The 14,891-nt window shown below is 47.7% G+C and overlaps 1 protein-coding gene across 1 annotated transcript in view; it reads left to right on the top strand.

Annotated features, from left to right (window-relative positions):
* STARD13 (StAR-related lipid transfer (START) domain containing 13) overlaps positions 1 to 14,891 on the top strand; it is a 175,183-nt gene that overhangs the window by 134,002 nt on the left and 26,290 nt on the right. The window contains exons 4-7 of the mRNA XM_006874365.1: positions 1,508 to 1,571; positions 7,637 to 8,952; positions 11,428 to 11,601; positions 14,090 to 14,249. Coding sequence (XP_006874427.1) covers positions 1,508 to 1,571; positions 7,637 to 8,952; positions 11,428 to 11,601; positions 14,090 to 14,249 — 1,714 coding nt within the window. The remainder of the gene's footprint in view (positions 1 to 1,507; positions 1,572 to 7,636; positions 8,953 to 11,427; positions 11,602 to 14,089; positions 14,250 to 14,891) is intronic.

The raw sequence follows: 14,891 nt of genomic DNA, 5'->3' as shown, positions 1-14,891 counted from the left end.
TTCTTCTAGAAGTTTATAATACTTTCAATATTCTTGGCCAACATCGTAACTCAAAAGCATCAATTCTTCTACAGTCTTCCTTATTCACTATCCAGCTTTCACATACATATGTTGTTGTTGTTATGTGCCGTGGAGTAGGTTCCGGCTCATAGCGACCCTGTACAGGGTTTCCGAGGCTGTAAATATTTACGGGAGCAGAAACCCTCATCTTTCTCCCACGGAATAGCTGGTAGTTTCGAACTACTGACCCTGAGGTTCACAGTCCGATTCGTAACCACTACGTTACCAGAGCTCCTTACATACTTATGAGGTGACTGCAAATACCATGGTGTGGGTCAGGCACACCTTAGTCCTCAAGGTCACATCTTTGCTCTTGAATACTTTAAAGACACTACAGCAGATTTGGTCGGTGCAACACGTGTTTGAGTTCTTGACAGCTGCTTCCGTGGGCATTGATAAGAATGACTGGTACAAGGGGACTTCAAAAAAAGTCCACCATTTTCATTCCATTTTTCCACAAACTCTTTGAAGCTCCCTTATGTTTTCTTATGGGCCATGGTGGCTAAGTCACCTGCAGACACTCTGAGATCTTTATGAGGATCTAGGGTTGGGGACCAACCTGAATAAAATGAAAGGATTGGGCAGGGCCATGTAGAGAGCTGGGCTGAGAGTGAAAATAAAAGTTGTATGATTTAGTACTGTGGTGTGAAGTCTGGACAGCTACACCCAACAGCCCAACAGCAGGAAAGAAAAAAACAAAGAAAACCAGTGGTTGGGTTGATCTAAGCTTGGCAACAGAATTCAGGGGCTGACAAGAAGATGGCTAAAGGATTGGTCATGGATCCCAAGACGGCTGCTGGGAGAAAGCATGGGAGGGCTGGGTTTAGATTAGGGAAGGGGCAAGTAACTGGCCATCATGGTGACCAGTTCCTCTCAGGTCTAGAGGCTGGAGAACAAATATCACAGGATACCTCCTGGGGATATATCTTTTTCAGACCTAATTGGTTGTTTTTGCACTTTCAACCTTACTAGTCATAAAGGAGGTCTGTCAAACTGGAAGGTGTCTCTTGATGGCACAAACAGCTAAGCACTGGTCTTACCAACCAAAAGGTTGATGACTCAAACCCACCCAGAGGTACCTCAGAAGCAAGGCCTGGCACTCTACTTCCAGAGCAGCAGCTACTATGGAGCACAGTCCTACTCTGGCACACACAGGGTTACCAGGAGTCAGATTCAACAGACAGTGACTGATTATCAAACTGGGTGGTGAAATTCATGGCTGTGCTGGGCTGCTAAATGAAAGGGTGGAGGTTCTCGTCCACCCAGGGGCACCTCGGAAGCAAGGCCTGGCAATCTACTTCCAACACATCCGCCCTGGGAAGCCCTGTGGAGCACAGTCCATTCCCACATGGGGTCCTCATGAGCCGTGGCTACAGTGTGGCTGGTGGTTTGGGACTGTCTGACTGGGAAGCAGCTTTATGGTCACTGATGGTTTCTTTCTTCCTAGACGGCTAAAGACTCTCAACAAGTGTGCCTCCATGAAACTTGATGTGAACGTTCACAGGAAGAAGGTAGGTACTGACACCCTACGAGACAAGTGGCTATCCCAACAATCCTGGGGTGGCCCTGATACATAAGCACCGGACCTCAAGGTGGGCTTCTACTGCAAAGTCGATGGTTTACACCTACCAGCCACTCCTCAGAAACCCTATACAGGGTGGCTGTGAGTCGGAACCCACATGACGGCACTTAACAACAACAAACTCAGCGTAAGCAGCTCACGTACATTAGACACTGAGCCAAAGCACAATGCTGAAACATCTGACCATCCGTGTGTGTCCTCCAAATGCCCATTTGATCATGACTATGGTGAAGGAGCTCTGGTAGTGTAGTGGATTACGAACTGGGCTACTAACTGCAAGTTCAGCAGTTCAAATCTAACAGTCCCTTTATGGGAGGCCTTCTGCTCCCGTAAAGGGTCACTGTGAGTCAGAACCATCTTGACGGAACACCACCATCAGAGTGTAGTGGGTTATGCATTGGGCTGCTTAACCGCAAGTTCAGCAGTTCGAATCTGCTAGCCGTTCCATGGGAGAAAGCTGAGACTTTCTGCTCCCACAGGGGTCACTGTGAGTCAGAACCGCTCGATGGCAAGCAGCATAAATCCCAGCTGAGTTTTGTTTTGCTCCACGGTTTCATTTTGCTTTTGTTTTTGTCAACGGTCTTGCGTACAGATGTAAAAGATCTTCGTTCCTTCTGGTAATCATTCAGAAGTTCGTTCTGCTGTCTCATTTGCTTTCGTTTTCATCAAAAGGGTGGCATACAGACACATCAGATAGCTTAGACCTTTCCAAAAGTTCATGCAGAAATGGAATTAAAAGATACTGGAATTTTCCCATGAGCTTTTTGAAGCCCCCCAGATATTCGTTCTCAGGCAGGCCCTTTTCCTAGTGGTATGAAGGGACAGGGGAGAATGTGACAGATAGACACTGTGTTAGCTCATCTTTCACCCTCTTACCCTTCAGTGACTCTACAAGTTCTAGGGAACATCTTTCCGTTTTAGACCCACATACACCTCTTACTTGTGGGGCGTTGCCTGTGCAGACAGACCCCATTTTACTGAGCCTCACAGAGAGTCACTTTATTGCCATGGGGACTTGGCTGCATGAAGAAGGTAAGCACGGGTGTTATCTCTAGCTGTCCCAGAGTCGCCCCAACTCGTGATGACCCTACACGGCCCGGAACGGACTGCTGTCCACTCCTGCCCCATCCCATGACGGCTTTGATCGGACCATGTGCTCCACATGGTTTTCTTTTCTTTTCTTCAAAAAGTGTTTTCTTGTCTCTGGTGCAAGTTTACACCGCAAATTGCAGTTGTAACATGCTGTCAAGCGTGTTCCGACGCATAGCGACGCTGGGTAAGGTTTCCGAGGAACAGCTGATGGATCTGAACCACCGACCTTGCAATTAACAGTCCAGGGATTCTCCTACAATGTTACATTAGGTTATGATTGAACAATTTCTGTACATGTTGCTCAACAACACTGTCTACATTTTCCACACTGTGTCTATATTAATAGTCTTTCTATTCTGGTCGTTCGGTTTCCATTAATCTAGTTTCCCTGTCCCCTCACCCACACCATCACCCCTGCCCATCCACTTACCTCTTCATCTTTGCTTCAGGGTAAAGGTTGACCATTGCTCTCATGTATATGATTGGCTTGGGTGTTTTTTTTTTTCATTTTTTGAAAGGAGAACAGTATTCATGGCTCATATTGTTTGTTTTATGGATCAATCTGTTATTTCTCTAAAGATGACCTCACAGAATAGTTTCAGTTCCAAATTTCAATGGTATCTCGGTGGGTATAGCCTTGGTGGGTTCTCTATGGATAACATTGTGAGGAACCTGTACATAGACCAAGATTCAGTTGTTCAAACAGAACAAGGGGATATTGAATAGGAAAGGTGGTTGCCAGGGTTGTATCCTTTCACCATACTTATTCAATCTGTATGCTGAACAAATAATCTAAAAATCTGGATTATATAAAGAAAAATGTGGCATCAGAACTGGAGGAAGTGTCATTAACAACCTGAAATACGTAGATGATACAACCTTGCTTACTGGAAGAAAAGAGAACTTGAGATACTTACTGATGAAGATCAAAGATCACAGCCTTCAGCATGGATTTTATCACACTGTAAAGAAAACAAAAATCCTCATAACTGGACCAATAAATAGCGTCGTGATAAATAGAGAAAAGATTAAAGCTGTCAAAGACTTCATTTTGCTTGGTTCAACAATCAACACTCATGGAAGCAGCAGTCAAGAAATCAAACAATGTGTTGCATTAGGCAAATCTGCTGCATTAGACCTCTTTAAAGTGTTCAAGAACAAAGATGTCAGTTTGAGGACTAAGGTGTGCCTGACCCAAGCCATGCTATTTTCAGTAGCCTCATACACATGTAAAAGTTGCACCATGAATAAGGAAGACCATAGAAGAATTCATGTGTTTGAATTATGGTGTTGCAGAATAATATTAAAAATACCATGGACTGCCAGAAGAACAACTAAATCTGTCTTAGAAGAAGTTCCATCAGAGTACCTCTTAGAAGCCAGGATGGCAAGACGTCATCTCTCATACTTTGGACATATTATCAGAAGGGCCTAGTCCCTGGAGAAGGACATAAAGCTTGGTAAAATGGAGGGTCAGTGAAAAAGAGGATGATCCAGTGAGATGGATTGACACAGTGCCAGCAACAGTGGGTCTAAGAGTAACAAACAACTGTGCGGAGGGCAGGGACCCAGCAGTGTTTCCTTCTGTTGTACTGAGTGGGCACCAACTCGATGACATCTAACAACTTCCAGCATGAAGTTTCTACCCCTGAGGTAGCACTGCTTCCTTGCTACGTGGTTAACTGACATAAAGCTTAAATCTGCTAAGGGTCAGAATCAACTCTACAGCACTTAGCAACAACAACAACCAGGTGTCTTAGTCTGGGCTCTCTAGAGGAGCAGAACCAGTGCCGTGTACATACAAACATACACACAGAGACTCTTTTCAAGGAATTTGTGGAGGCTGGCAGGTACTGAAACTGTGGGCTGGAGGCTTCTCCTGATTCATGGGATTGCAGGGTCCAACTGACCCAAAATTGCAGGTCAGACAGCAGGCTCCTGAACTCACCATTTCAGAAGTTGATAAATCCAAAATCTGCAGGCCAGGTGGCAGGCTAAAGTTGTCTCCTGTCCCAGGACATGGAGGTCAGATGACAAGAAGACAAAGCACAGGTTTGAGAGAGAGAGCTTTGCTAAAACATCCGTTTATATCATGGATGCTGGCCACACCCCCAAGGAAACACTTCTTGCAATTGATTGGCTGCTGACATCAAAATGAGAGGGGATAGACAGTATCTGCCCAACCACTGAGAATCCTAGCCCAGCCCAGCTGACAGGAACCATCAACGATCACACCATCTAAATGCTGCAGGATTTCCCTGAGCTTTTCTCCAGGAGCTCCCTTCTAGTTCACATGACTTAGTTTGGTTGTAAATATTGTCCTGTTGGCCGAAGCTCATAGAGTTTAAAACACACAGGCTGGCCTTTCTTTTCTAGGCTTCCCAGTCTGGTCTCTTTCCATACCCAAAATCAAAGAGACCCATCCATCCTGGAGGTCTGTAAAACCACACGTGGCTTGCTGGTATCACCAACCAAGTTTGAGTTCACGTGACAGAACTGGTCAGAGGTAGCACTAAATATTATAGCTTTTATTTTTCTTTAAATGTTTACCCTTCTTTTGGCTTCTCAAAAACCATTTGCTGCAAGAGTTGCTTTCCCCCCACCCCCTAGAATATTTGCTTAATACCAAGTCATTCTCCCTACTCCCTGCAACATGATCAGAAAATCCAAAGAAAGAACTCAGCCATTCTGGTCGCAGGCCTTTGTACACAGCTGGTCCTCCAATGTAGGCTTTTAGCTCATCAGTCTCAAGGAGAGAGGAAGTGCAAAATGCTTCCAAGAAAGGTCTTTTTCTGCAGCATTCATTCCAGAGCTTTCCTTTATTTCTTCTGGCATAATTACAACTTTTTACAATCATTATTAAAGCTTTATGTAACTTCTTAAAAATTAAAAAAGAAAAGAAAGACAAAAGAAAGTCCCACTGTGATCTTAAAGCTACGAAACCTCCCTAGTGGTATCTTGTTTTGTACTTTATTCCACCTTAGACTTCAATATTTGAATGTGTCATTCAGCCCTGGTGGCTCAGTGGGTTACTCCTTGGACTGCTAACCCCCAGGTTGGCAGTTCAAACCCAGCAGCTGCTCTGTAGGAGAAAGATGAGGCTGTCTGCTCCTGTAAAGATTTACATTCTAAAAACTCTCTATAGGGTGTCTCTGAGAGGAATCAACTCAAGGGCAGGGGAGTTTACGTTTGATTTTTGTTTATTAATATGACTTATGATTGAAGAATCATAAACCATAGTGAGGAATGGAGTCCTGGTGTGGTGCTGTGGGTTAATGTGCTGGATTACAAGGCTGCTTTGAATTGCAAGATTGGTGGTTCAAGCTCAACAGCCGCTCCTTGAAAGCCCCATGTAAGATCGCTATGGGTTGGATCCGACTCGACGGCACTTACCAATAATGAGGAATACCCTAAGCATATCTGCCTTTCATTTCATTCCATTATTGTCTCTCTGTGTGTAACACAATTTTTCACATTGGCATTTAGACACCTCAAGTATTTTCAACTTCCTGTCTTCCTCTATTACTGATGTTGTTAAGAACCATTGAGTTAGTTCTGATTTCTAGCAACCCTGTGTTGGGTTTCCGAGGAGCCATTGGTGGGTTTGCATGGCCGTCCTTGCTGTTAGCGACCCAGTATGTATCCTACAGTGCCACGCCAGATTCCAGTGTCTCCACTATCTGTCACTCACCCACTCCACACCTGGTTCATTCCTTCCACGGTTTCCGTAACAGCCACCTCTCAGCCTTTCAGGATTCCTGCACCCTTTTAAACTCCTTCCAGTGTTTCTGTCCCTTTGCAGCACTGAAGCACTAAACCAAAGACAGACTTGTATATGTTCCAGAACCAAGAGAGTCTAGATAAGGTCTGGTACTCAGTCCTGGTGGCACAGGGGGTTAAGCACTAGACTGATAACCAAAAGGTGGGCAGTTCGAACTCACCAGCCACTCTGCAGGAGAAAGATTAGGCATAAAGATTTACAAAATCTCCTTCCATAAAGAACAGCCTTGGAAACCCTATGGGGCAGTTTTACGCTACAACATGTGGGGGAGTTATGTGCTGTTATCAACTAGTCCACAGTGGGTTTCGTTTGGTTATTTGTTTTGAATGTACCCAGTGGCCCAACAGAAGAAAGACCTGGCTATCTGCTCCCAAAAAGATGACAGCCTAGGAAACCCTGTGGGGCAGTTCTACTCTGTTACACCAGGGGGCGCTGTGCGTGGATGATCTATAAGAGTATATACGAGTATATAGTGACACAATAGATGACAGCCTAGGAAACCCTTTGGGGCAGTTCTCCTCTGTTACACCAGAGGGCGCTGTGAGTGGATGCTCTATAAGAGTATATAGTGACACAATAGATGGCAGTCTAGGAAACCCTGTGGGGAAGTTCTACTCTGTTACACCAGGGGGCGCTGTGAGTGGATGATGTATAAGAGTATATATGAGTATATAGTGACATAATAGATGACAGCCTAGGAAACCCTGTGGGGCAGTTCTCCTCTGTTACACCAGGGGGCGCTGTGAGTGGATGCTCTATAAGAGTATATATGAGTATATAGTGACACTAGATGACAGCCTAGAAAACCCTCTGGGGCAGTTCTCCTCCATTACACCAGGGGGCGCTGTGAGTGGATGATCTATAAGAGTATATACGAGTATATAGTGACACAATAGATGACCGCCTAGGAAACCCTTTGGGGCAGTTCTCCTCCATTACATCAGGGGGCGCTGTGAGTGGATGATATATAGAGTATATATGAGTATATAGTGACACAATAGATGACAGCCTAGCAAACCCTGTGGGGACATTTCTTCTCTGTCACACAGGGTGCTGTGAACTGGGATCCACTGAATGGACCACCCACCATGTAAACAAACATTTGACTTGCTGTTTTTCAGAGTGACGACTCTGATGAGGAAGATCTTTGTCTCAGCAATAAATGGACTTTTCAAAGAACCAGTCGGAGATGGTCTCGCGTGGGCGACATCCACGCGCTCTTCCCCGGAGGAGAAGACAGGAACGGGTCTTCGGGGGACATTAGGATGAAGAACACCCCCAGCAGCGAGAGCGTGCTCACGGAGCTCAGTGAACCCGAGGTCTCCTCCGTGCATAGCGGCAGCAGTGGGGGCAGCGAGGGCAGGAGCCAGCCTGGGACACCCAGGGCTGGCCACGAGGCCTGGGGTTACCTGACCATGCCGGACGCGGTGTCCGTCAGCAGCCACCTTCCTCTGTCTCCCAGAGACACCGTCCACTACCCTTGTCACCCCAAGAATGAGAAGTCAGGGAGAAACCGAGCCAAGTCGTTTCTGAAACGCATGGAGACCCTGCGGGCCAAAGGGTCCCCCGGGAGGCACAAGGGGTCCGGGCGGACAGGGGGCTTGGTGATCAGCGGGCCTATGCCTCAGCAGGAGGCCGATGCCTTTAAGAGCATTGTGTACATGCAGCCCCCCAATGGGGAACTCCAGCCCCTTGCTTCCGGGACCTCCAGGAAGGGGCCTCGGGGCACCAGTAAATCAGGCAGCGAGTCGGAGCCCAGCAGTAGTGGGCCCAGCACGCCCTGCCTTGAGGCCAACAAGCGAGGGGGTATGTACCTGGAAGACCTGGATGTGCTGGCTGGGGACCACAGCCGTGCACACACCTTCCATTCCCAGGAGAACTTGGTGGTGCATGTCCCCAAGGACCACAAACCAGGGACTTTCCCCAAAGCTCTGTCCATAGAAAGCCTGTCGCCTATGGACAGTAGCAATGGGGCTAACTGGCGGGCCGGGAGCATGGGCCTGGGCCGACGACAGGTCACCGATGCCATGGAGCCCCGGCTCATGGGGAGCTGCTCAAGAGAGAGCCGTGTCAGTATCTACGACAATGTCCCTGGTTCCCACCTGTACGCCAGCACAGGGGACCTCCTGGACCTCCCCGGACTGGATGACATTGTGCAGCAGGTCAATGGCATTCGAGACGTGGTGGACAACTGGTCCAAGAACCTCCTGCCTGAACCGCTAACCCAGGACGGGCTTGCCGGAGAGGGGCTCGCAGAGTGCCCCTTCCCACCTTCACATCAGATCACCTTAGATTTTGAAGGGAACTCCAGCTCGGAAGGCCGGACCACGCCCAGCGACGTGGACAGAGACGGGTCGTCGCTGGTTGAATCCGAGGCCCCTGGGGTCAGAGAGCGGAGGGATTCCGGGGTCGGGGCCTCGTTGACCCGCCCAAACAGGTTGGAGGCAATTGTGAAATGATACTTTACCCACTTCCTATTAATTTTGTTAGTTACTTGTTAGCTTGTTTACTTTTTATAGTTACTTTTAAACTTTTTTTTTGGTGATGATTATTTTCCAGGTCTGTATGGGTCCTTGCAGATCTGTATGGGTGATTCGTAGCCTCGAGGCCTAACGATGCTTCCAGGACCCTCACCTACCTTTCTCCTCCACCTTTCTTTGTTTTTTGTTTTGTCTAACTTTTCTTTGTGAAAGGTTGACGGAGCAGATGGGTGTTCCATCCAAGAGTTCACACACGTTGTTTCAGTGAATTGCAATCCATCCTCACAATGTTATTCTCACTCACCCCGCTTCCTCCTTATGGTTCCCGTTTCCATTCCTCCTGATTTCCTAACCTTCTGAACTCTGTCCTTGGGTCAGAGTTGATTCTTCTAAGGTGTGTGTGCCTCCCCAGTGCTTTTTCCCCACTTCTAGACTTGTTTGGCTGAAAATTGAACTACAGGGCTGAGTTCAGGTGCGGATCTGAGGGTGGTGTAGGGCCATCATCTCCAGGGTCCCACCAGTGTGTATCAACTAGTTGTTGTTGGTGTTAAGTGTCATCGAGTCGGTACCGAATCATAGCGACCTTATGCACAGCAGAATGAAACACTGCCCAGTCCTGGGCCAACCTCAGTATTGATGTCACGCTCGAGCCCATTGATACTGCCACGAGTTTGCCTGGTCTTTCATGATTTTGAGTTTTGTTCCACATTTTTTATCCCACTCTGTCCAGGACCTTCTCATGTGGTCCCTGTCAGAGGAGTTGGCAGTGATCGCTGGGCGCCACCTAGTCCTTCTGGTCTCAGGGTCATGGAGACTGATGGTCACATGGTCTGTTAGTCCATTGGCCATGTGTCTAATTGTCGTCACTCTTCTTTGTCCCAGATGGAAAGAGACCGGTAGCTGTACCTTCAGCCCCAGTCAGTCATATTTGTATTCTTTTTATATATTACTGTTTGCTTTATTAATTCATTTGTTTATTTAGTAAGCATTTACTATATACCAGGAGACCCTGGGTGATGCAAACAGATAAGCACCCAGTCACTGAAAGGTTGGTGCATCAAACCCACCCAGAGGCACTCAGAAGAAAGTCCTGGCAGTCTGTTCCCTGAAGGTCACAGCCCTTGAAAGCCCTCTGGGCATAATTCTGCCCCAAAACATATGGGGTTGCCCTGAGTCAGGCAACTCGTCTGGTTTTCTTGGTTTTATATATTTTGTGTCGATATTATTATGGTAAATGGATTCGAATGTTCTTTTTGCCCTTTTCCACAATCCTTTTTGGATTTTTTTGGTTTGGTTTTTTCTCCATCATTTTTCTTTTTCTAGGCTCTGTAGGAAACCACAGTTCACTGAGGCCTTGTTTATAAAACACTTCCTGTGACCTTACAGAGTATTCATTAAAATGTCCTTAGAAACAACCTCAGACTTTTTATTATCCTGTGAGGAATTTCTGAGATCTCTGGGGCATGCTGCCTGCATTTGACTTAAAAACTGATTCTTCAGGACACAGAAACTGGCTTGCAAAGACAATGTAAGCACCCCAGAATGTGGCCCTGCAGGGGTGACCACTTGAAGTGGAAATGGTGGGTGTGTTGTTGGGCTCCGGTGGGGCCAGATCTCAGGGCTCTCTGATAGGGGTCTATCTCTGAGGGCCCCTAAGGCAAGTGGAGAGTCCTGGTGTGGCGCTGTGGGTTAATGAGCCAGACTGCAAAGCCGTTTGAACTGCAAGGTCGGCGGTTCAAGCTCTCGGAAACCCTTTACAGGGTCGCTATGGGTCGGAACCAACTCAATGGCACTTCACAAGAAGAACCAAGGGGAGTGGGGCAGGGCATGGGGACAGCAGAACACCCCACACGGCCTCCAAACGTTTGAGAGTGCATTCTCTCACCCTGTCTGGTTCTCAGCCTCTCTGGGTCTCCCATCTCGCTCTTCCTCTCCTGTGTCTCTCTCTGTCTCTTGTTCTCTCTTTCTCTCTTACAGTCTCTCTCATTATCTCTCTCTTCCTGTCTCTGTTCTTCTCTCTTTCTCCTGTCTCTCTGTCTTCCTTCGCCCTATCCTTCCTAGACTCTCCTTTCTCTGTCTCTCTCTCTCTCCTTCTCTCTCTTGTTCTCTCTCTCCCTCCCTCTCTTCTCACTTTCTTGCTTCCTCTCTGTGTCTGTTGTCAGAACTGCTTTTCTCTGTATGTCTGTGAGTCTAAGCTGCGTCAACACTCTGGGAACAAACAGACAAGCGTACAGAACGTTTTATGTCTCTGACTTAAGCCCCTGAGGAAGCATAAAAGAACCTTCTCTGGGCCCACCAGGCTGGGAAGCAGCTGTGTCTTTGTCCACCCTGGATGGTGGTTTGCTGGGCTCTGGCCACAGCCCCTGCAGTCCCTCACTCAGCCTTACCCTGTGTCTCCCCATGCCTGGTCCCCGGCGGGCTTTCTGGTGCAGACGTCTCCGTTGGAACAGCTTCCAGCTCTCCCACCAGCCACAGCCGTCCACAGTGTCCCCTCCCATCAGCCACCAGACGGCCGGCCAGCTCAAACTACTCCAGCGCCTCTCCCTGCTACGCCTGACAGCCATCATGGAGAAATATTCCTTGTCCAGCAAGCACGGCTGGACGTGGTGAGTACGTGTTCCCCCCCAGGCCAGCCCCTCAGCCCAGGCGAACAACGGTCCTAGGCAGCTTAGTGGAGTAAGAGCGGGACTGCTAACCACAAGGTCAGCAGTTGGAATCGACCACCTGATCCACGGTAGCAAGGTTCACAGCCTCAGAAACCCTGTACAGGATCAGTATGAGTCGGAACCGACTCCACGGCACACAACCACCAACACGGCCCCTGAGTGACAAAGACAGTTCAGTGCCCACACAAGCCCGCGCAGCAGCACCACGCAAGAAAAGCCTGGCAACTTGCTTCCTTAAATGTCATTGTTGTGTCAGGTACCATTGAGTCATAGTGACCACGTGACAGAGGAGACTTGTCCCATAGGGTTTCCCAGGCTGCCTTCTTTATGGGAGCAGATCACCAACTCTTTCTCCTGAGGAGTCCCTGGGTAGGTTCGAACCCATGACCTTTCAGTTAACAGCCAAGCACTTACCCAATGTGCCACCAGGACTCCAGCTAAGAAAACCCTGTCGAGCTCAGCTATAACGTGGAGTCTGCATGAGTTGGAATTGATTCGACAGCCACCGGATACATTGGGTAGGGATTCACTCACCAAACCTCACCTCCATCATGTAGATTCCAGCCCATCGGGACCCTAGGGCAGAGAACTACTCCGTAACATTTCTGAGGCTGAAAATCTTTGCAGGAACAGAAAGCCTCTTCTTTTCTTGCTCAGAGTGGCTGGTGGGTTCAAACTGTCTACCTTACAGTTAGCAGTCCACTGTGAAACCCACTGCGCCACCAGGACTCCTTGTTGGGTTTGACAGTACCCCGGAAGTAATGTTTGGGGTTGTTCCTGGTGGTTAGCAGCAACCCTGGCTTCTGGCTGCCAGGAAGCACAGCTTCATTTGAAGCTCGTGATTGGTGTGTGGGGGTGGCTGCCAGGTTCGCAGATGGAACAAGCACAGGTACAGACTGCTTAGTTGTGAGCAGAGGAATTAAAATAAACTCACCATAAAACAAGCATGGCAGTTTGCAAAGCACTATCTGTCCCTTGTGCCTACAGCTCGGCGCAGGGCATCGACCCACACAGAGAACATTTTATCCTTCAAACACAGTCCTGCTTGTATTATCCTGAAAAAGAAACCAGGAGCCCAGCGTGAGCCTACGTATAAAGGAATCGATAACAAAAAGTCTGCTCCAGAACGTGACTGGGGACGCTACTCAAGACCTCAGGGTGGTTTAATAATCTACAAAAGTTATTAGACATGGTCCTAGGATGCAGGTAACAAGGACGCTTCAAAAATTTGGTGGAAAACATCCGTTATCTTTACATTCCACTATTCCACCAGCTTTTTGAAGCCTTCTACTGTTTGCATCAAGGAATCGATGATGCTTTTATAACGTATTTTAGAACGTTATAAATCACCCGGTCAAATCAATATATACTTGCTTATTTAATTTTCCTTTAAAAACAACAACAACAGCGTCTCACTCTTGAAAAGTAAGGGCATAGCCCTTCCTTCTCCCCCACCCGCAACCAAATTTATCCTTCCTCTTGTAATTATTTTTAAATGTGTTTAGTTTTGTTGAGGAGTTCTAAATGTTTGGAATCCCTGAGTGGTGCCAACACTTAATACAGTTGACTGCTAACCAAAAGTTTGGTGGTTCGAGTCCATCCAGAAGAGCTTCAGAAGATCTGCCTGGTGATCTATTTTTGAACAGCCAGCCACTGGAAAGCCCCAAGGAGCACACGGTTCTACTCTGACACCTACAGGACCACCAGGAATGCAACTGGTTTTGTTCCTTTTCCTTAATGTTGATCACTTGAGAACTGTTATGTTGGACACTTGTCCACTTCATAAAAACAGAGCTACACATGCATTCTGCTCTTGTGACTCATCAGTGGTCCTGGTGGCACAGTGGTTAAGCACTCCACAAGAGAAAAGATCTGCTGATCTGCTCTGGTAAAGCTGAAAACCAGATCAAACTGAACCCACTGGACTCCAGCCAAATCCAAATCAGCAACTTGTAGGGCAGAACTCTTCCATAGGGGTTCCAACTGTATATTTTTATGGAAAGAGACAGCCTCATCTTTCTCCTGCATAGTGGCTGCTATGCAGAGTTTCTCCTAGGAAACCCCATAGGACAGTTCTCCTCTGTTACACCAGGGGGCACTGTGAGTGGATGATCTATAAGAGTATATATGAGTATATAGTGACACAATAGATGACAGCCTAGGAAACCCTGTGGGGCAGTTCTCCTCTGTTACACCAGGGGGCGCTGTGAGTGGATGATATATAAGAGTATATTGGAATATATAGTGACACAATAGATGACTTCTGGGGAAACCTTATGGGACACTTGCACTCTGTCACATGGGGGTGCTGTGAGTTGGTTGTAAGGGACAAGCAAGGACCCGCTCCCAGATCCACCAGGAGGGAAACTCAGCCTCCCCCGGCTGACTTTCCTGGCCTCTTCCCACACTCAGTCCCTGTGAATTCCAGGTCGGTGCCGAAGTTCATGAAGAGGACGAAGGTCCCCGATTACCGGGACAAGGCCGTGTTTGGTGTTCCTCTGATAGTACATGTCCAGAGAACTGGGCAGCCCCTGCCTCAGAGCATACAGCAAGCCCTGAGGTTTCTGCGAAGCAACTGCCTCGATCAGGTACGGCTGCTAATATACTGTTTGGCAGAAATTTTATACATTAGCCTCATTCCTACTTTCAGATCCTTTTTCTACCCTCATTTTCTGCTTTTTCTTACCTGTTTTCTTTCATTTCATTGTGTCTTCTTGTTCTTGTGGGGTGTCATTAAGTCCAATCCAACTCATAGTGACCCCGGGTGACAGAGAAGAACGGCCCCATTCTGTGTCCAAGCCTGGAATTCTCAAGGAATTGTTCTGGTAGCACAAAGGCCAAGCACTTGGCTGCTAACCAAAAGATCAGCGGTTCAAACCCTCTGGTCACTCTTTGGGAGAACAAGGATGCTGTCTGCCTCCGGAAAGATGTCCTTGGGAACCCTGTGGAGCAGCTTGGTGGCAGAGGGGTTTGAGTACTGGTTAAACATTTATGGGAATAGATCACTAGATCTTTCTCCTGTGGAGCCGGGTGGGTTCAAACTGCCCACTGAGCACTTAACCGTTTCATCTCCAGGGCTTCTGTTGTGGTTGTTAAGTGCCATTGAGTCACTTCTGACTCACAGTGACCCTGTGTGGGGTTTATCAGGCTGCAAATCTTTTTCCCTCAGAGCTGCTGGTGGTTGGCAGTCCAGTGCTTATCCTACAGAATTACATAGCTCCTTTAGTGGG

This window comes from Chrysochloris asiatica, unplaced genomic scaffold (assembly GCF_000296735.1).
Source record: "Chrysochloris asiatica unplaced genomic scaffold, ChrAsi1.0 scaffold00272, whole genome shotgun sequence".
Classification (NCBI taxonomy): Eukaryota; Metazoa; Chordata; class Mammalia; order Afrosoricida; family Chrysochloridae; genus Chrysochloris; species Chrysochloris asiatica.
Note: the sequence above shows the minus strand (reverse complement) of the source record. Positions and strands in the feature narration are given on the sequence as shown.